At 35.5% G+C, this 21,085-nt stretch overlaps 3 protein-coding genes and 2 pseudogenes across 3 annotated transcripts; 2 read left to right on the top strand and 3 right to left on the bottom strand.

The window, feature by feature from the left end:
- Positions 1-1,046: 1,046 nt before the first annotated feature.
- Positions 1,047-2,186, top strand: LOC145616127 (uncharacterized). Its single transcript, XM_081670827.1, has one exon. The coding sequence runs from the start codon at positions 1,047-1,049 to the stop codon at positions 2,184-2,186; it is 1,140 nt and encodes a 379-aa protein (XP_081526953.1).
- A 3,853-nt stretch (positions 2,187-6,039) lies between these two features.
- LOC145616320 (laccase-3-like) lies at positions 6,040-8,752 on the top strand. Its single transcript, XM_081671019.1, has 6 exons — positions 6,040-6,207; positions 6,313-6,464; positions 6,566-6,810; positions 6,884-7,012; positions 7,382-8,335; positions 8,459-8,752. The coding sequence occupies exons 1-6, from the start codon at positions 6,103-6,105 to the stop codon at positions 8,587-8,589; spliced, it is 1,716 nt and encodes a 571-aa protein (XP_081527145.1). The 5' UTR covers positions 6,040-6,102; the 3' UTR covers positions 8,590-8,752.
- Positions 8,753-8,917: 165 nt separating this feature from the next.
- Positions 8,918-10,153, bottom strand: LOC145616321 (SWR1 complex subunit 6-like). Its single transcript, XM_081671020.1, has 4 exons — positions 9,984-10,153; positions 9,804-9,906; positions 9,368-9,477; positions 8,918-9,242 (listed from the first exon to the last, which is right to left on the bottom strand). The coding sequence occupies exons 1-4, from the start codon at positions 10,086-10,088 to the stop codon at positions 9,039-9,041; spliced, it is 522 nt and encodes a 173-aa protein (XP_081527146.1). The 5' UTR covers positions 10,089-10,153; the 3' UTR covers positions 8,918-9,038.
- Positions 10,154-11,275: 1,122 nt separating this feature from the next.
- LOC145616125 (cation/H(+) antiporter 25 pseudogene) lies at positions 11,276-15,597 on the bottom strand (annotated as a pseudogene).
- A 2,536-nt stretch (positions 15,598-18,133) lies between these two features.
- LOC145616124 (cation/H(+) antiporter 24 pseudogene) lies at positions 18,134-20,995 on the bottom strand (annotated as a pseudogene).
- Between the last annotated feature and the right edge of the window lie 90 nt (positions 20,996-21,085).

The raw sequence follows: 21,085 nt of genomic DNA, 5'->3' as shown, positions 1-21,085 counted from the left end.
AGACGGAAAAATTTGGCTTCTTCTGCAAACAGATATGCTAGACCTCCAACTGAGACACCTCAAAGAATCTCACGTGATCTGGGCCGAACTGATGTGCTCAATAATTTAAGTGATTGGGCTTTGGATGCACATATTATTTCCACTTATATTAGCTCACCTTCTCACATGCCTCTAAATCAATACGGATCTCACTTTCCTTCGGAGTTGGGCCGGCCCAACTATCAAATGCAAGACCTCAATTTTAGCCCAGGTGATATTGTCTCACCTTCGGCTTCGGATCAGCAGGTCACTTCTAGCCCACTCAACATCCCTACCTTCTCCCCTCCTCCTATGGGTCCGAATGGGCCTGAGTTTGACGACCCATTTGGAGCAGGGCCTAGCAATTGGGCTGCAGGAGCTGTACAATCTTCTCCGGATCCTTCTCTTTCGGATTCTTTTCCAACTCAGTTTTCAGAGGAATCGGGTTATGTGGCCGGTTCTTCATCAGATGGGTTCGCGTTCGTTTCTCCATCAATCACCAACACTCCTTCCGTGAATCAATCTCTTGAGAACTCCTCTTTACAATTTTCGGTTGAAGCCCAAGTTCCTAATGACGATCAGTTACCTGTTGATTCTCAAGCTCGAAATTCAGCAGCAAATCAGGACCTTCCACTCACCGAGGATGAAGCGATTCCAATGGACTGTTCCCCTCCATATTCTCCTCCTGAAGCTCCGCCATCTGCTGTTGGGCTGACGGAAAATCAGGTCCACTCTTCGGCTGCTGCATTTCAAGGTGGCTCTTCTTCTTCAGGGAGTAAGGGCGGAAAGAACAAGGGCAAAATCTGGAAATGGGTTTCGAACAGGTGTCCAGCAAAGAGGTCAGGTGTTGACATATTTCCATCGGCACCACCAGTTTCTTTAATTCAAGATAAAAAAAATCATGAACCAGGATGCTTCTCGTGTCTTACTCCATTTAAGAAGCGCAAGGGCGGTTCGTTTACTGAATCTGATTCATCTTCTGAGGGCTCGGTGGTCTCCCGGACTAGATCACCTTCAGCAGGATGAAAATGGCAGCTTGGAATTGTAGGGGCCTCGGACAGGCGGACTCCCCTAAAATTCCATATATTTTGTCTCTAGTCCGCTCTTTCGGGTTGGATGTAGTATTTCTTATGGAAACTATGTTGTCTGTGAATATGGTAGGAAAAAAGCTAGCGTCTATGTCTTTTTTGGGTAGTTGTGGGATAGACGCTTTAGGTCTTAGCGGAGGGTTGTTTGTTTTCTGGTTTGCTCCTTTTCGGTTAGAACCGTTTTTTATATCGCAGAACATTATCCTTTGTAAATTGGTGATGGGTAATGAAATAAAACATCTTATGTTTGTGTATGGAGCTCCTCAACCATCTGATAGAGTAGCAGTTTGGACTACCATTTCTAATATCCTCGCTTCTCTTCCGAATGTAGTTCTACTAGGCGATTTTAACCAAGTCGAATTCATAGTGGATAAAGTAGGTGGTAATCAAAGTATTCCAGGAAGATTGGACTTTATTCAATGGAGATTGGATAATAATTTAATCGAGATCCCTTTTATAGGCCCACCGTTCACTTGGACTAATAATAGGATTGATTCTGATCCAATTTTTGAACGTTTGGATAGAGCCTATGCCTCCCCTTTGTGGATTCAAACCTACCCGAATACTAAAATTTGCCACCAACCTATTCTATTTTCGGATCATGCAGCGGTCATTCTTTCAATTGACTCGACTGTTAATAAGGTTAAGCGACCTTATAGGATTGAAAATTGGTGTCTGGCAGCTTCTGAGGTTCGTACCATTATAACTTCTAGTATTTCACAATTTTATGCGGGATCTCCCTCATTTTCTCTTTCTAGAAAGCTGGAAGTTGTTAAGCGCAGGCTGCTTGAATGGTGCATCTCTCACCGGAAAAGCTGGGGTATAGATTGGAAGTCTCTCGCCATGACTATGGGTGACTGTATGTCTGATTTGAGGGACAGGAATGCTCGTCGTCTTTTTTTAAATATGAGGAATGAAAAGCTTGCTGAAACCCATGTAGCTTATCTTTACTGGAGACAGCGAGCTAAGCTACGTTGGGCTGCGCTCGGGGACCGTCACTCCCGCCTCTTGTTCTCTATGGTCCAATCTCGTAGTCGTCGCAATTATATACATTGCTTGAAAGACTCGACTGATAACTAGTTTTCTGATTCTAATGGTATCCGACAGCTAATATCTTCCTTTTATTCTGATCTATACACTCCTTGTTCCTCCGCTCCAATGTCGGAGTCTTCTTGGTGGGATCAGCTAGATCTCCCTTCTCTTTCTCGGAATCATAAGGATCTTTTACTTCGGCCGTTCGCGGCCTCTGAAATTCAACAGGCAATGTTTAATATTGACGACAACAAATCTCCTGGCCCGGATGGTTTTACTTCGGCTTTCTTCAAGCTTCATTGGGATGTGTTGGGGCCATTCGTTATCTCTGCAGTGCAATTCTTCTTTGCTCATGGGTATATGTTGAAGGAATGGAATCGCACCTTTTTGATCTTGCTTCCAAAAGTTGAGAATCCGGAGTTCGTTTCTCAGTTCCGACCTATTGGATTGTGTAATGTATTATATAAATGCATCGCTAAATGTCTTACTGGTCGCCTTCGTCTGGTATTACCTCATTTGGTCTCTTCGTTTCAAAATGCCTTTGTTCCGGGCAGACTCCTGTCAGATAACGGACTTCTAGCTCATGAGCTTCTTACCTTTATGAACAATTCCAAAGCTCGGAAAACCTTTTATGCAGCTTTGAAGCTAGACATGAATAAGGCATATGACCGAGTTCGATGGGATTTTTTGGATAGAGCGTTAGAAGCCTTTGGGTTCCCTCCCTATTGGATTCATTTGATTCAGCAGTGTGTCACTACGGTGTCTTATCAGGTGCTAGTTAATGGCAATCCAACTCAAATGTTTCAGCCTCAGTGTGGTTTGCGTTAGGGTGATCCTCTCTCCTCGTACCTGTTTGTGTTGTGTATGGAAGTCCTTTCAGCTATGCTTCGGCGGGCGGAGAATCTTTCTCTTTTTAAGGGTATTCGGATTTCTCGAGGAGCGCCCTCAATTTCTCATCTCTTCTTTGCTGATGATTCAATGCTATTTTTTCAAGTTTCCCCAGATTCCTCTGATAAAGTAATGTCTATTCTTAAGGAATTCTGTGCTATTTCTGGACAATTGATTAATCTTCAGAAGTCCTTTGTGAAATTTAGTCCCAACACTCCGTCTGATTACAAGGACTTCTTAGCCAGGGGAATGCGTCTCCGAAGTATAAATTCTATGGATTCTTATTTGGGTCTTCCTGTTGACATGGGTCGCAGTAAAGTAGCAGCTTTTGGGCATTTATTAGATTCGGTCACTAAGAGGCTTTCGGATTTCGCCTCTCTCAGGCTTTCGGCAGCAGCCAAACTAGTAATCATCAATTCGATTCTAGTTGCTTCTTTCAATCATGTCCTTTCGGTCTTCAAGATTCCAAGCTCGATCTGTGATAAAATTGATCGTATGCTGTCTCGTTTCTGGTGGCGCTCTTCAGACTCCTCGAAAGGTTTGGCTTTTCGCTCTGCGTCTTTGTTACATTTGCCTAAGGGTATGGGAGGCTTAGGGCTTCGCAGTATGGCTCTTTTGAATTCAGCCCTTCTGGCTAAACAGAGTTGGCGTCTTCACCAACACCCGCAACTTCTTTTATCCAGAGTCATGTTCTCCAAATATCCATCCTTGAGTTCATTTCAGACAACAAGAATTGCTAGGTCCTCTTGGGGATGCCGGGGTCTTTTGGCGGGTGCTACGGCATTATCGGATGGTCTGGCTTGGAAAGTAGGTTCCGGTTCTCGGGTTCGGATTTTAGAAGATAATTGGACTCCAGTAGCTCCAGTTCAGTTTAAAGCTTCGGCTGGTGAGTCGTCTATTCTGACTCATGTTTCTTCCATCATTGATCCGCGTTCCAACGCGTGGGATGTTTCGTTGATCCATAAGCTCTTTGTTCCTTTATCAGTACAGCAAATCCTTTCATTGGAAAGGCCTCAGGGTATCATGGATGATTTCGTGTACTGGAAATTCACAAGGGATGGTAGTTTTTCCACCAAGACGGCGTATGCAATGCTAGTACGTAAATCAATAATTTCAGTGGCTAGTGTCCCGGTCACTAATTCATGGTGGAAACAATTTTGGGGTCTATCCCTTCTTCCTAAACTGAAAATGTTTATTTGGAAGCTGTTACATGATGCTCTTCCTCTTGGAGACACTCTTTACATGCATGGTGTGTCTATTGTTTCTACTTGTGCATTATGTCATCAACATAGTGAGTCGTCTTCTCACTTATTCAGGGATTGCTCCATAGTGACTACTCTTTTGGTTAAGAGCCCCTTTGCCTTTTCTCCGTCCTCATTATCAGTCAAACCCTTTGAACTTTGGCTTGCGGATGTGATTACGGGTTATAGGACTAATAAGGATTTTACGGGTTTGTCCTGGTTCGTGTCTTTCATGTGGGCAATCTGGTTATCTCGTAATCACAAGCTCTTTCGGCAAGCTGTTGTTTCTCCGTCTGGGATTCTTCATCTGACTGAAGAATGGGTTACCAAGGCAGTAGATATTGATGCCTTCGTTCATTTTTCTTCTCAGTGTCTTAAGTATGTGTTACCTACTTCTTCGGTACCAATCTGTCTTCAAGGGACTTTAGAGAACTCTCTAGACTACTGTATTCTTGTTGATGGAGCTTGGAACAAGCAAGACAATTCAGCAGGTATTGGTTGGGTTGTCAGAGAAATTCAGTCGGATCGGGTTATTGGCGCCGGTCTTCAAGCTACTAAAGCTTCCTCTGCTCTTCAGGCTGAATTACAGGCTTGTTTATGGGCTCTAAAAGCGGCAAGGCGTAAAGATTTTATCCAAGTGCAGGTGTATACTGATAGTACCCAGGTGGTGTCTCTTTTGTCTAGGGATTCTACAGATGACATTTCTTGCTTGTGGCTGTTATCGACAATTCGGGAAGTTGTTTTGAGTTTTAGAGTTTGTAGATTTAAAAAGGTTCCCCGATCTTGGGTTTCACCAGCCCGCTGGCTTGCGAACCAAGCTCGACGTCGTCATTGGTTGTCTTGGTCTTTTTAGGTGTTCTTGTATTTTCTTTGTTAGTTCTTCTTGTCAAAAAAAAAAAAAAAAAAAAAAAAAAAAAAAAAAAAAAAAAACCTGAACAACAAGAAAGTCAAACGAAGTCATGTTACTAGGGCAATATTTAGTTTGAAAGGAAACTCTTCTTACAAATATGGTACTAAACTGTTTCCTCTAAAAAAAATATGGTACTAAACTTAAATTTAATTGAAATTAGATTTCAAAATTCATTTATATTTATTTCATTCCTCGGCGGAACAATATTTCATTCCTTGCCGGAAAAATAAATAGAGAGAAAGAGTGGGATTGATGGGAGAGAAGAAATAAGATGGAAAATATGACATTCTTTAGGTAATATATTCGCCCAAGAAAATTATCACCTCCCCAAAAATTAGTTTCCGGGGGAAAAAAAATCTTTTAAACATACACAGCCTAAGTGAAAATGAGAAGTACAATCTGTTTAAGAGTTGAATGACAATAACATCATATATTTACAATTCAGCTGCACTTAAATTATAATTTGACTGTAATTATTTAAGATCAATGATAGATGTGAAGGATTTACTACAAAATAATCACCAAATTCTAAACAACTAAAGATCAAAAGGAGAAAAACTATTTTGCCCCTCTTTCTTTTTTTCTTCAAGTTTTAGGACATAGGCCAATTAAGTGTATAAGACAAAACTACTGTATTTCTTTACACTTGAGATTAGAGGGGTTAAGCACATAATTATCAATTATAGAATAATTTGACAAGGTAAGTGGGTGCACCAAATTCTCTCTATTGTTAGACACAGTACTTGATTAGACACCTAATCCACAAATACAACTTAGTATAAACTATGTTTGTTATGGTATTAGGTCACTATTCCATTTCACTCTCGAACGTATATATACTAGATACCTCACCACCCTATAGTCACAACACACAACCATCAAAAGCTTCACTCTAGGGAAGACAGAGCAAAAGAAGTACAGTAAGATGAAGTTGCACAGCACATATTGTAGCCTTTTCCTCAAACTAACCTTAATTTTAGCATTTACAGCTTGTTTAGCAAATGCAGCGGTCCACCATCATGAGTTTGTTGTAAGTTCCTTTCCTCTAGTCTTGCAAGCAGTATTATTTTCATGCATGAAAATGCAGTCCATCAACTTTTCTTTCTTGTGACATTTTAACAAAAAAAAATCACAGATTCAACCAACGCCAGTGAACAGGCTTTGCCATACCCAGCATGTTATGACTGTGAATGGTCAGTTTCCAGGGCCAACCCTGGAGGTACACAATGGAGATACCCTAATCATCAAAGTTACAAATGCTGGCAAATATGATATCAGTCTCCACTGGTAAGTAATTAAGTACACACGCACTATCCCCAAAATACTTCTAGAGACAGGCCACTTGGCCATAACTCAAGTTACTAACATGTTCTCGAAATTTCACACAGGCATGGAATCCGCCAAATGAGAAACCCATGGGCAGATGGACCTGAGTATGTAACACAATGCCCAATGAAACCTGGAGTAACCTACACATACCGGTTCACCATTGAGAACCAAGAGGGAACACTATGGTGGCATGCTCACAGCAAATGGCTAAGAGCTACTGTATATGGAGCTCTAATCATATACCCGAAACAGGGATCTTCATATCCCTACCCAAAACCCAAAAGAGAATTTCCTCTTATTCTAGGTAAAGCAAAGTGAACAAACACTTGAATTAATATAGCCATGATGAAATTGACTCTAAAGTTGATACTTTACAGGGGAATGGTGGAACAGAGACCCAATGCATGTTCTTCGACAAGCAACAATAACAGGAGCAGCTGCAAATGTGTCAGATGCATATACAATCAACGGTCAACCTGGTGATCTATATCCATGTTCCAACAAAGGTTTTGATTTAAGCATTAATCCTAATATCTGCTGCTATGCTCCATTTAGAAGGAAAACATGGCTAAAATAATGAGCAGTAATAAGGAGTGTGGAAACAAATAAAAATACATAATAATGCAAAAAGATTCAGGCTATCTGAGTTAAATGGCTTAACTCAGCAGAATATTATAATGAAATAGAGCATTCAAGCCCTGAAAAAAGTCTGCATAAAAAGGTCCTACTTGGCATCAAACTAGGCATTATAAAAAATAATCACCAGATATGATACATGAACTATAACAGATTATCAGAAAAGACAATGTGCAACTGATTAAACAAATTTTACCTCCAATAGAGAATAGTATAATCACTGCTTCAACTTTATGCAGATACAACCATATTTCCTGTCGAAGCTGGTGAGACGATTCTTCTCCGAATCATCAATGCTGCACTCAATCAACAACTCTTTTTTTCAATTGCCAACCACCAAATGACAGTTGTTGAGGCGGATGCAATTTACACTAAGCCCTTCACCACCAATGTTGTGATGATAGGGCCAGGACAAACAACCAATGTCCTAGTCACTGCTAACCAACCACCAGGCCGCTACTACATGGCAGCTACAGCCTACTCCAGTGCTCCTAATGTAGCCTTTGACAACACCACCACAACTGCAATTCTTGAATATAAGTCTGCTGCTTGCAAATCCAAAACAGGAAGTCCTATGAGACCAATTCTTCCACAACTGCCAGCCTGGAACGATACAAACACCGCAAATGCATTTAAAGCTCAATTTAGGAGTCTTTCCAAGGGGAGGGTCCCGCTTGAGATTCATGAGAACCTATTTTTCACAATCAACCTTGGGCTTATAAACTGCTCAGGTCCAAGTTTCCGTTGTCAAGGCCCCAACAACACCAGGTTTACTGCTAGCATGAATAACGTATCCTTCGTTTTCCCGAAAAGGAATTCCATAATGCAGGCTTTGTACCAAAATACTCCAGGTGTCTTCACAACAGACTTTCCTCCAGTGCCTCCATTGCAATTTGATTACACAGGCAATGTTAGCAGAGGGCTGTGGACACCTGCACGAGGGACTAAACTATACAAATTGAAGTATGGTTCTCATGTACAAATTATTTTACAGAATACGAACATTGTCACAATTGAGGACCATCCAATGCATCTCCATGGATACCATTTCTTTGTTGTTGGCAGCGGCCAAGGTAACTTCAACCCAAGAACAGATCCTGCCAGATTCAATCTGGTTGACCCACCAGAAAGGAACACAATTGGAACCACACCTGGTGGATGGGTTGCCATCCGATTTGTGGCTGATAACCCAGGTAACAAAGAAGCAACTTAGTAATTGTTTGTACAATTCTATTAACATTTTATCATTAATTTGCATAATACCTTTAGCAGTCCGCAGTGCTAATATTTTTCTTCTTTCTCTACTGTTCAAACAGGGGTTTGGCTAATGCATTGTCACCTTGATGTTCATATTGGTTGGGGCTTAGCTATGGCCTTCTTGGTTGAGAACGGTGTTGGTAAACTAAATTCTGTAGAGCCTCCTCCACCACAACTTCCCCAATGTTAATTTACAGGAGTCAACTTTTCAGGAAGGGATAGGGTTGCCCAAGTCACAAGCCTACGAGACATTTTTCATCCAAATTTTAAGCACTCATTATCAGTATCGTCACTTTTTTTTTAAATTCAAGGCTATGGAACAAGGTACAGAGCAAGCCCATTTGCCAGATGATCTTATTTGTGTGGTTTTTATTGTAATATAAACAAGCTGTTCATATTAAAGTATTGCAGTGGCAAAAAGTTTTGCCAATAAAAATTCTTGTTACTCTCTCTCTCTCCCTCTCTCGTAAAAAAACCGTGAATCATGTTAAAATCAATAAGCAAACTCAAACTTCTTAATAAATCAATTAACTGAAGATACTTCATTTCAAACCATAACAGTAAGCTTTAAACAATAATACATTGCAGCACTTAACCTAAAGACTTACAAAATTATGCACAGCAAAGCCTCTTAGTCAATCAAGCAACAAACTTCAAACAACGAGTATCATTATGTATTTTCTGGCACCGGATACAGCAAAAACGCACACCACACCTAACACAAGTGTAATTGGCATTAAACCCACAAACCGTGCAGAAATTACGACGAGAGGTTATGGTTGGAGGTCCAACAGCTGCCCTCAAATAATTCGGTACATGAGGGGGCAAGGCATCCAAGTTTGCCTGTTTCCACAATCAAACACAAAGGATTTGCTAAGAACAATCGCGGAAAGTAGCTACTAAATCATGTTCAAATTCAAAGATATTTAATCATGCCCTAAAGATTAACAATTTTTCCATTTTCTAACCTCATTAACTAGCTCCAAAAATGTTCTAGGATTTTTCCTTGCAATTTCTCTCGCTTTTCCTTGACGAGTTTTCCGCTTCATACTCATAGATTGCTTCTTCTGTATATATGCTGCCAATACATACATTATCTCAATTTCCAAATTATTCAGATAATTAACTCAATAATGCTTCATCTTTTATTACTTTATCAACCGAAGCAAAAAAATCCGTAGTATCATCATCTAATCCGATTTAAACAAAAATTAAGAACAGCAAAATTCAATTTCTCAGTATTTTGCAACTCCAATTCAACACAAATTTCGCAAATTCAAGCCTAACACTACTGAATTAAACCTAATTTCGTACTAAATTGACGAAATCACTAGCAATTGCACCGAAAATATCCAACAAAAGATTTTTTATAGTATAATTTGATAAACAGATTATAAAACCTACCTTCTTCGTCATCATCAAGAGAAGCTTCATCGTCGTCATTGATTTCAACTGTTTCAACTCCGCCATTATCGTTTTCCAGAGCTTCAAGCCTAGCTAATGCTGCCTACAAATCAACGAAATTCATCATTTTAGAAATGATTTCCTCCTCTTCCGCCGAAATAGGAGAGAGAAAAGCAAGACCTGAGTTCGATTATCGGAGCTGGCAAGAGCAGCCGCCATTTTTGTGGCGACCTTTCGAGACCTTGTCGACGTTCGTCGGACTGCGCCGGAGATATCATCGTCCATCGCCGGAATATTTTTTGGAATCGATTTCAGAAACTTCGTTCTAGTCTGGTGAATTATAGCCCCAATTCGAAACTGTGGCTCTATGAGGTTATGTTATTGAGTTTCGAAGGTTCAATTCGGGAACCGGGTTCGGTGATATTAGGTCAAATCGGGTCTATATATTAAAGTTGAGACTAGGGATGACAGTGGATCTGGACCCGGCTCGAATCCGTGGATCCGACGGATTCGGGTCCTGCTGAAAAAAACGGATCTGGATCCGGGTCTTGCCCCCAGATTCGTTTACCCAATTTTTTCTATTTAAAAAAAAACTATAATTGTTTGTTTCCTTATTAAAAATGTTGACAATGTTAATAACTTAATACTGATAAAGCCCTTTCAAGAGATGACTTTTCGATGCCTCATATCAAATTTACTATCTCATTTGTAAAATCGTACATTTATCGTTATTTATAATTTTTATTTCAAAATATAATTGTATTAGTTGGTTACTTTGTGTTTTTAGATTAGTTGTATAATTATAATTTAGGTTGAACTTAATAACCCCCCGATCGACGGAACTTTTAAATGCATTTTTTGACCCAAATATTAAATTTTTGCAAAAAATTAGGCAAAATATATTGGACCCGGATCCGAACCTGGATCCGTTGGACCCGTCGGATCTGGATCCGAGTCTTCATTTTCCAGACCCGACAGATCCGGGTCGGATCTGGATCCTTGATACAAAAAGGATCTGGATCCGGGTCCATCCAGACCCGGTCCAGATTTGACGACCCGTTGCCATCCCTAGTTGAGACATGTTAATTATTATTATTATTATTATTTTTTTTTTTTTTTTTTTTTTTTTTTTGACGGGGAGATATGTTAAATTATTTTGTTTACTCTTATATGAATTGAAATATAAATTGAGCTTTTTTTTAAAAAATTATTAGATCGAATTAGGACCTTGGATCAATTAATTAAATTAAATACTCAAAAGAATATATATTAAATTGCTAATTATTGCTAATTGAATTGATTTAAAATCATTAAAACTAAATCAAACATTATGTACACATGATCTTTGATAATGCATTTGAGGGGTAATCAATTCTAAAAAAATACAAAATACATAATAATAAATAGAAATTAAGTCTAACATGTTTATGTATAAAGAAAACCATTAAAATTAACCTAACACAAAATCTAATCTAATAACAAGCCCAAGGGCTAGCTCGTTGATCTCTTAACACTTGTTGTTGTACTACCAATACGGATCCGGATGTATTAAAATCGATTGATACCAAAAAGTCACCTATTAACCCTAATTCAGGATTATCAGTCCATTCAGATAATCCCTCCAATAAAGTTGGATTGATTCCATTTTTCCTTCCTGTAATCCAAAGATCTATTGGAACGCTATCGTTCAATGATTGTACTGCCGAAACAGTTTCAAAACCATTGTTAACAACAACTTCCTTGTACACTACTTTATCATTCCTTTCATTTTTGACCCAAAACCAAGTTACCACCCCATCATCCAACTTCCTCTCGGACTCATCATCTCCTTTATACTCACTTGCCAAGAAACGAACCACAACCAACGACACATCTGGATGTTCCACCATGCGATCCGCCAACGAGAGGGCCTCACGGGCATCAGGTCCACCAAGGAATAACATGGCAAATTGACGACGTATGCAATTGCTTGATCGAGTTGGGAGTGACCCCCATGCAGCGGCATTCTTGCATGCTAAGATTCCAACGGAGCATGGTGCATGTGATAACGTGTTAGCATTAGCAGATTGTACACCCGGCCTAAGTATGGCTGTTGAAAAATCATTCCCATCTTCAATACATTTTTTGTGAAATGGTAAAATAATAAACCCTACCTTGTTTAACAAGGCAATCTCACATATATCTTGGTACATGGTTCGTTGAGGGGTAATGCTTGTAAAGAAATTCATAGAAATGCAGTCCGTCCGAGCCTCTTCGTAGAGCTTGATGGCATTGTGGATAGCCTCGTTATTGGTATCCCAATAATCTTCGTTTTGCTTTGTGTGGTCAATAAACACTGGGGCTGCTCGCCCAAGTAGTTCAACAAGGTAGATAGAAAAAACTGTAAATGGATTGCTCGAAGTTGGATTAGCAAAGTCTAAGAGACTAAATAGGCTAGCCACACTTTCTTGGTCGTAAATGCATGCTAATATTCGAAGTTCAGACTCTTGCACTGTATGTTGTATAGTTCTTTTCTTGTTGATCATGTATGGTCGTGTTGGATCATAAAGGAAGTCAATTATAGGGCTGGATATGCCTGTTACTATGATTGTTAAGATCACCATCAATGAGAAAGATGGCGTTTTTATAATCTGCATATAAAGATCCAAAGTTTAATGTAAGATGATGAGCACCAACCTAATAGTCAAATTTAACCAAATCTATTAACTATTACTAAAACAAAAGTTGTTGACATCGCCATTGTCCACGTGTCGCTTTCTTAATAAAAATTTTCCCGCCTAAATGCAATGATGATGCAATCTTTTTTTATTTTTTTAATTGTTTTTTTTTTTTTTTTTGGTTTTTGGTTTTTGGTTTTTTGTTTTTTGTTTTTTTGTTTTTTTGTTTTCTTTTTGTTTTTGTTTTTGTTGTTGTTGTTAAACTATCATCTTTAACATTTTTGAAATTTAATTAAATATTGGAAGCTTCTATATTACAACAAAAATCTGTTAATTTATCGTAGAAAATTGAAACAATTTTAAATAGCACACTAATAAATGACCTCCTACATTGTACTATGAATTAGACAACGTTGAACAGATACTGTATCATAATTTTGATTAAAATAAAAAAATTTAAAATTACAAAATATACGTAAATCTTATTTATATTCATGTATAATAGCGATTTATTTTTGAAATGTACAAATTAAAAATAGGTTGTATATAAAACCGTGCATTGCACAAGTTCTAACCTAGTTTAAGTATATAGATTAAACATTATTATCATTATATTGATTTGGAATGGGTTATATTGATGTTTTTTTTAATCTAGTGGTAGTAGGTATATTAGGTCCAACCAAGTTTGATAACATTACCGCCTTGAGCATTCTACATTGGCAATAGCTTTTGTGACTCATGCATGGAATAAAAATTTAGATTAGCATAGTTAGTTGGGGGGAGGGTAAGAGCTGAGAGTGGTTATCTTACTTCTAAAGTACTAAAGTACGTACCATGACAATGTTTATACAGTTCACTTAAATTATTCTGTCAAACGAAATCATTATTGGTTCTCAAATTGTAATTGAGTGTCTTCTAATTTGATTTGTAAACTACAATTTGTACTCCACCATTATCCAAACAGTTTTAGGTTAGGTAAATTAACCCTAATTTATTCTATAGCATTAGACATGATCCTTAAAAAAAACACAAGTCATCTAAAAAACAATTATCATTAGTGTACCTCATACAAGATTTTGTCATAGAATCGTACCTTTAAATCCGTCCAATGAAGATATAGAAGAAATTCTGTTTGACCTCTGAGGCTAAGCATAAAGCCCATAGCGAGCGAATCTCTATACGACATGTCAGTAAACCGAGCTGCCATAACAACCGAAACAAGCTTTGACACAATGGCCATAGTAGCCAAAGCAAATAGAGGAGTTAAGCAAGACCAACATTCACTCATTACAAAAATATCCGTCTTAAGCCCAATAGTTGCATAAGCAAAGGGCATAAGAATGTCATTCATAAGAACCTCACTCTTATGCACAATGGTAGCCCCAATTGGCGGTCCATCGGGTATGGCTAGTCCAAGCCAAAGAGGTCCATTTCCAATTGCAGCACCAATAAAATCAGTGGTAAAGGCAATCACAAAAACTCCTAGCAAAGTAGCAGTGATATATTTTTGATCCACAGGTTTACCTTCAGGAGTTTGCCTATTAATCCATTGCATAACTTGTGGAATTCCACCAATGACTAATCCACTAATACCAACTACCGTACATATATAATAAAGAGCATTTATCCCTTTATCTTCTCCTTGTTTAACAGCCTCAAACGCGATAATCACAGTTATCCCCACGACATCACTTATGATCACGGTTGTTAAGGCAACACGTCCAATTTCCGAGCTTAAAAGTTGCATATCTCTTAAAATTGAGTATATAACCGGGAATGTTGTGATGATAATAGCTGAAACTATACCTCCAATAGAAGAGTATTTCCGAAGCTCAGGGTCCATGAACTCGCGGATGCAAATAGCTACAACCCAGACAATAATGTGGGGGATTATCAACCCAGATAATGCAATCACCCAATGCTTCTTCCCTGCTTTAAAGATCACGGCTAGGTCCATTTTCACCCCGGTCACAAACAAGAAAAACATGAACCCTATGATCCCGATATTTTGTATTACATATCGTGCGTTCTCTGGAATTACATTCTTCGCAAAATTCTCGTTGTGACCTAGCACCGACGGTCCAAGGATTATGCCCGCCTATATACACAAAAGATTCATCACTTATTTTTTAAGTACATAGTACAAGTACATTAATAATTAGGATTGCTATACATCATTTTTTTTTTAATGCAAAAGAAAAATAAGCAACTAGTGTTATACACCTAAATTATTACAACCTTTATTGTAATAATTTATTGAAACTTGCTTGAAATCAATTATCTCATCAATATGATAGTGATCAATGATACATGACTCAATCTCAAGTCTTTTTTTTTTTTTTTTTTTTCAAGACTCAATCTCAAGTCTTATGATTTATGTTTCATCCTAGAGACTTTATATTATTCTATCCGTTCTTGTTAGTTACATTTTGACTTTGCATATTTGCCACTTTACTTTTTAAACATTAATATATTTCATTAAATGCGTGTAAAAATTATAACAATTGAATATTAATTAAATACTCGTTGAGACGAATCAAATAATATCCCACATAACTATATTGTGTCTTATATATTGGAAATAAATTAGAATATTTTCTTGTCTTATTAATAGTGTCAAAAGTCAAAACATAACCAATAAATAAAAATGGAGGTAGTAGTATAAAAAAAACCGGACATAATACAATTTTTTTTCCCTTACGATTGCTTGCCATCATCTTACAAAGTACATTAAAAATATATAATGCTAAGGCATTCAAGATAACATAACAAAATTGAACTATTAACTTTGATAAGTGTAAGAGAATCAAGTATTTTAACGAAATTCTAAAAATGCTTTATTCATCATAATCATACAAAATAAAATACTAATTTAGAGAGAGGGGTAGACTTACAAGGATATCGGAGATGACTTTTGGTTGTTTGAGAGGCTTTAAGAGGAAGCGCATTATTTGGCTTAATATAAGAACTAAAGACATTTCTAAGAGGAGAGTGGTGAAGTTAAAATCAAGAGGATTAGCACCTTGAAATATGGAGAAAGCATGATTACCATGATTTCGTCGACAAATTATCTCCACAACTCGACCATGATAATCTATCACAGCAGATCCATTTAACTCTGATAAAGTTTGGTCCATAACCACAACTTATACAAAAGTTTAATTTGTTAAAACAATAATAAGAAGGAAATACCTTCCTTTTTTTTTTTTACAATCTTTCAATAGCAACAATTCTCATGTGTACAAGAATAACCTATTTTGATTGCGACGAATAAGAAATTTTTATCAAGAAGACAATAATGTGATCACAACCTTCGGTAAAATGATCAAGCATGCAAAACTTTGGAAATTAGAGAAGACAAAAAACAAAAAAAAAAAAAAAAAACAAAAACAAAAATTGTAAATTTTATTTTTTTTGGGTTAGGAAGAGAGTGATAGAGGTGGAGAGAAAGTAAAAGAAACTAAAGCGGAGAAAGTGAGAAGAAAGGGAAATTTGAAGGATGGTTAGGCGTTAAATGTGGCAATTTGTTTCCATTTTAGTTGCTATGTTACTCCTATAATCTAGTCCTCTCATTCATCCTCACTTTATGTGCTTTTCTTTTCTTTTCTCCTTTTCTTCCTTTTTGTTTTAACACGTACTCGTGTAATTTAAATTCCCTACTATTTTCGGAAAGAAAAAAAATATATGGTTTTAAAAATCTATGTTATATATTATGATGTGGACAAGTAAAAATATACAATGGCTACACCAGTTAATATGTAACAAATCACAAATTTAATCCTTTAATAGTATTATTATATTTACACCATTGATTCAAATAGAGCATTTGATAATGGATATTTACAAGTATGAAAATTTGAATTATATTAGGTTAAATTAATCAACTACTCCATACAAAAGTTGATATATATTGTATAAAAAATTAAAATGAATTTAACATGCATGATCAATCACACATACCTTTATAATTTGCTTACTTCTTTTATAATTTACGTAATATGTATAGATAAATCATACTCTGTAAGTTATTTTGTTTTTAAGTTAATTTGCAAGAACTTGTGAAACTTGTTTTTATAGCTTCAATATTAATGAAAGAGTTTTAAATTCCCTTAGTAGCTTGTGAATATGATGTGTTAGCTACTTAGCCTATTGTCACATTTGAATTTTTGTTTGTTTCAAAACATATAGGCCCTGTTTGGCAATTGGCTATTGGCTGTTGGCTGTCGGCTGTTTTAGTTGGCTGGTTTGACTGGCAGTTTAGATTGGCTTTTGAGTTGGTTGTTTGACTAGAGTTGTAGTGTTTGGTAAAGTGACTGTGGGTGCTAGCTGTTGTTAAACTATATCAACACTAATGAACTAATATAGTACTTTAATATTAATTAAAATAATAAATTATTGGTAATTATAATTCTAAATTAATTATTAATTATTTACAATAAGTTTACAATAATTTAATAATAATTAGTTATAACTTAAATTAATTAGTTATTGGTTATAAATTACTAATAATTGTATATTACTCCATTTTAATACTAATTATTAAAAACTAATTATTGAATGATAATAATTAATTATTAAATACTAATTATTAAAAACTAATTATTAAATACTAATAATTTATGTTTCAAAAAAATATTAATTAATAATTATTAGTTATTAGTTATTAGTTATTAGTTATTAGTTATTAGTTATTAATTATTAGTTATTAATTATTAGTTATTAATTATTAATTATTAATTATTAATTATTAATTATTAGTTATTAATTATTAATTATTAATTATTAATTATTAATTATTAATTATTAATTATTAATTATTAATTATTAATTATTAATTATTAATTATTAATTATTAATTATTAATTATTAATTATTAATTATTAATTATTAATTATTAATTATTAATTATTAATTATTAATTATTAATTATTAATTATTAATTATTAATTATTAATTATTAATTATTAATTATTAATTATTAATTATTAATTATTAATTATTAATTATTAATTATTAATTATTAATTATTAATTATTAATTATTAATTATTAATTATTAATTATTAATTATTAATTATTAATTATTAATTATTAATTATTAATTATTAATTATTAATTATTAATTATTAATTATTAATTATTAATTATTAATTATTAATTATTAATTATTAATTATTAATTATTAATTATTAATTATTAATTATTAATTATTAATTATTAATTATTAATTATTAATTATTAATTATTAATTATTAATTATTAATTATTAATTATTAATTATTAATTATTAATTATTAATTATTAATTATTAATTATTAATTATTAATTATTAATTATTAATTATTAATTATTAATTATTAATTATGTCAACAAAAGCCATAAGCCAAAAGCTGCTCCAACTAGCTTTTGGCTTAAAAGCCAGCTTTTCAGCCAGTTAAAAAAGCCACTAACTTAACATGTTTTTTGGCTGTTTGACCAACTTGAAAAAGCCAAAAGCCAGCTGAAAAGCTGGTTTCCAAACACCCCCATAGTTGTTGACAATCAATAAAGAATTGATAATGAATATAGAGTATATACGGAGTAATAAATCAACAATTAAAAAAAAATTATAATTATTTCTAACATTTTTGTACAAAATCTTAAAGCTAACACAAATCCTAACCTTCTAATAAGCTCAAGGACTAACACGTTGATTTCTTAACACTTGTTGTTGCACTACCAATACAGATCCCGATTTCAATGACACCAAAAAATCACCTAATAATCCTAATTCGGGATTTTCACTCCATTCTGATAAACCCTCTATTAAAATTGGGTTGATTTCATTGTTTCTCCCTGTAATCCAAAGATCTATAGGAGCACTATCATTTAATAGTTTAATGGCCAAAACAGTATCAAAACCATTGCGCACAACAACTTCCTTGTACATTACTTTGTCATTCCTTTCGTTTTTAACCCAAAACCAAGTAATCACCCCATCATCCATCTTTCTCTCTGACTTCTCATACCCTTCATACTCATTTGCCAAGAATCGAACCACGATCAATGAAACGTTAGGATGTTCCACCATACGACTCACCAACGAAAGGGCCTCACGGGCATCAGGCCCTCCTAGGAACAACAGTGCAAACACGCAGTTTACTACACGGTAGCTTATTCGAGTTGGGAGTGTCCCCCATGGAGCAACATTCTTACATGCTAAAATTCCCACGGAGCATGGTGCATGGGACAACGTATTAGCATTAGTAGATTGTACCCCTACCCTACGTACGGCAGTAGAAAAATCATACCTATTTTCAATACATTTCTTATGGAAGGGTAAAATAATAAGTTCTACCTTGTTCAACAAAGCAATCTCACAAATGTCTCGATACATGGTCCGATTTGGGGTAACACTTGTAAAAAAATTCATCGTAATGCAATCCCTACGAGCCTTTTCATAGTGATTGATGGCTTTGTGAACGGCCTCATTGTTGGTGTCTCGATACACATCTTTATATTTTGTGTGATTGATGAATACCGGTGTGGCTCTCCCCAAGAGTTCAATAAGGTGGAGAGCGAAAACTGTAAATGGGTTATTTGTTGTTGGATTAATGAAGTCCACGAGGCTAAATAGGTTCACCACACTTTCTTGATCATAAATGCACGCTAGGATCCGAAGTTCAGACTCCTGTACCCTGTGTTGTATGGTTCTTTTCTTGTTGATTAAGTATGGTCTTGTTGGATCATAAAGGTAGTTGATTATAGGGCAAGCTACGCTTGTTATTAAGATTATCAAAATCACTATCAATGAGAAAGACGGTGTTTTTATGATCTGCATATATAATTTAAAAAACACAAAAAGTAATTGATAAGTAACAACCAAAGATTTTAGTATTATTTTAGTGTATAACAAAATTTTATCACAATATCGTACCTTTAAATCCATCCAATGAAGACATAGGAAAAACTCCGATTCACCTCGAAGGCTGAGCATGAAGGCCAAAGTAAGCGAATCTCTATATGTCATCTCCATAAATCGACCAACTAAAACAACTGCAACAAGTTTGACAACAATGGCCGAAAAAACCAAAGTAAAGACGGGAATTAATGAGGCCCAATTAGCCCACATTGTAAACACATCAGTTTGAAGCCCAATAGTAGCATATGCAAAGGGCATAAGAATGTCATTCAAAATAACCTCAGTCTTCTGGACAATTGTTTCCCCCATTGGAGGCCCATCAGGTATTGCAAGCCCAAGCCAAATAGGTCCACTTCCAATCGCAGCCCCAATAAAATCAGTGGTGAAGCCTATAAAAAAAACTCCTATTAAAGTAGCAATGACATAATTTTGGTCCACGAGTTTACCGTGGGGAGTCCTCTTAACAATCCATTTCATTACATGTGGTATGCCATTTAATACCAAGCCGCTAACCAAAACTAGTGTTACCAAGTAATACAACACATATATCATTTTTTGTTCACCTTGCTTCAATGCTTCAAATGTAACAACCATACTTAACCCGAACACGTCACCAATAATCGCGATTGTTAACGCAAGACGCCCAATTTCTGAGCTTAAAAGTTGCATATCTCTAAGAACGGAGTAAATTACTGGGAATGCTGTGATGATTATAGCTGAAGCAATAGCTCCCGTGGAAGATGATTTATAAAACCCTAGGTCCATGTGATGTTTTAAAATTATTACCACAAAAAATACAATGATATAAGGGATTAGTATCCCTCCAGACGCAATCACCCAAATCTTTTTTCTAACCTTGGTGACCACAGCTACATCCATTTTCACGCCGGTTAAAAACAAGAAAAACATAAATCCTATAATCTCGATATTTCGAATTATAAATCTTGAGTTCTCAGGAATGACATTTTTCGCAAAGGTCTCGTTGTGACCCAGCACTGATGGTCCAAGGATTATGCCTGCCTACACACAAATAGTAACATAATTAGTACTTTTTTTTAAAAAAAAAAAAAATAGTACTTTAATTGTAATTCTATCTTTATAATAATATGTAAATCTTATATTGATCTACTCACTTAGCTTGCACATTATGTGGTCTCTGAAATGTATTATCTTTCACCATTAGAATCTTTAATTATATATGAGTAGAAAATTTTTAAAATCATATTATATGAAATACCCATTATTGAAAAGAAAGTAAACAAGATCCCATCATCCCACATGACAATATTTTCTTTATTTGCATACAAATAACAGATACGATTATTTATTATACAAATATTTTATTAATTTATCATAATTTTATAATTATAAATCAAGATGAAGGTGACTTACCAGGACATCAGAGATTACTTTAGGTTGTTTGAGAGGCTTCAGGAGGAAGCGCATAATGTTGCTTAAAATTAGAACTATAGACATATCTAAGAGGAGAACCGTGAAGGATAACTCAAGAGGATTAGCACCTTGAAATATCAAAAATGCGTGACTTCCATGGGATCTTTGACAAATTATTTCAAAAACATGACCATGATAATCTACCATAGCAGATGCATTTTGCTTCCATAAATCTTGTTCCATAACAATGATGTATCTTGCACGACAACAACAATGAGGAGGATGAAACTATCCTATGGATACAAAAACTTACTGTTGTACCACGTCAAATTA

The sequence above is a fragment of the Chenopodium album genome, chromosome 26 (assembly GCF_948465745.1).
Source record: "Chenopodium album chromosome 26, dcCheAlbu1.1, whole genome shotgun sequence".
In the NCBI taxonomy this organism is placed as follows: Eukaryota; Viridiplantae; Streptophyta; class Magnoliopsida; order Caryophyllales; family Amaranthaceae; genus Chenopodium; species Chenopodium album.
The sequence above is the reverse complement of the archived record's forward strand: the minus strand, read 5'-3'. Positions and strand labels throughout refer to the sequence as shown.

Excerpts from the sequence above, each read along its gene's own strand:
- LOC145616127 (XM_081670827.1), top strand. The coding sequence starts at position 1,047 with ATGGCAGCTTGGAATTGTAGGGGCCTCGGACAGGCGGACTCCCCTAAA.
- LOC145616320 (XM_081671019.1), top strand. The coding sequence starts at position 6,103 with ATGAAGTTGCACAGCACATATTGTAGCCTTTTCCTCAAACTAACCTTA. Across the intron at positions 6,465-6,565 it reads TATGATATCAGTCTCCACTG|GCATGGAATCCGCCAAATGA; the intron begins GTAAGTAATTAA and ends AATTTCACACAG. Across the intron at positions 8,336-8,458 it reads ATTTGTGGCTGATAACCCAG|GGGTTTGGCTAATGCATTGT; the intron begins GTAACAAAGAAG and ends CTGTTCAAACAG.
- LOC145616321 (XM_081671020.1), bottom strand. The coding sequence starts at position 10,088 with ATGGACGATGATATCTCCGGCGCAGTCCGACGAACGTCGACAAGGTCT. Across the intron at positions 9,907-9,983 it reads GCTCCGATAATCGAACTCAG|GCAGCATTAGCTAGGCTTGA; the intron begins GTCTTGCTTTTC and ends GTTGATTTGTAG. Across the intron at positions 9,243-9,367 it reads TTTTGGAGCTAGTTAATGAG|GCAAACTTGGATGCCTTGCC; the intron begins GTTAGAAAATGG and ends TTGTGGAAACAG.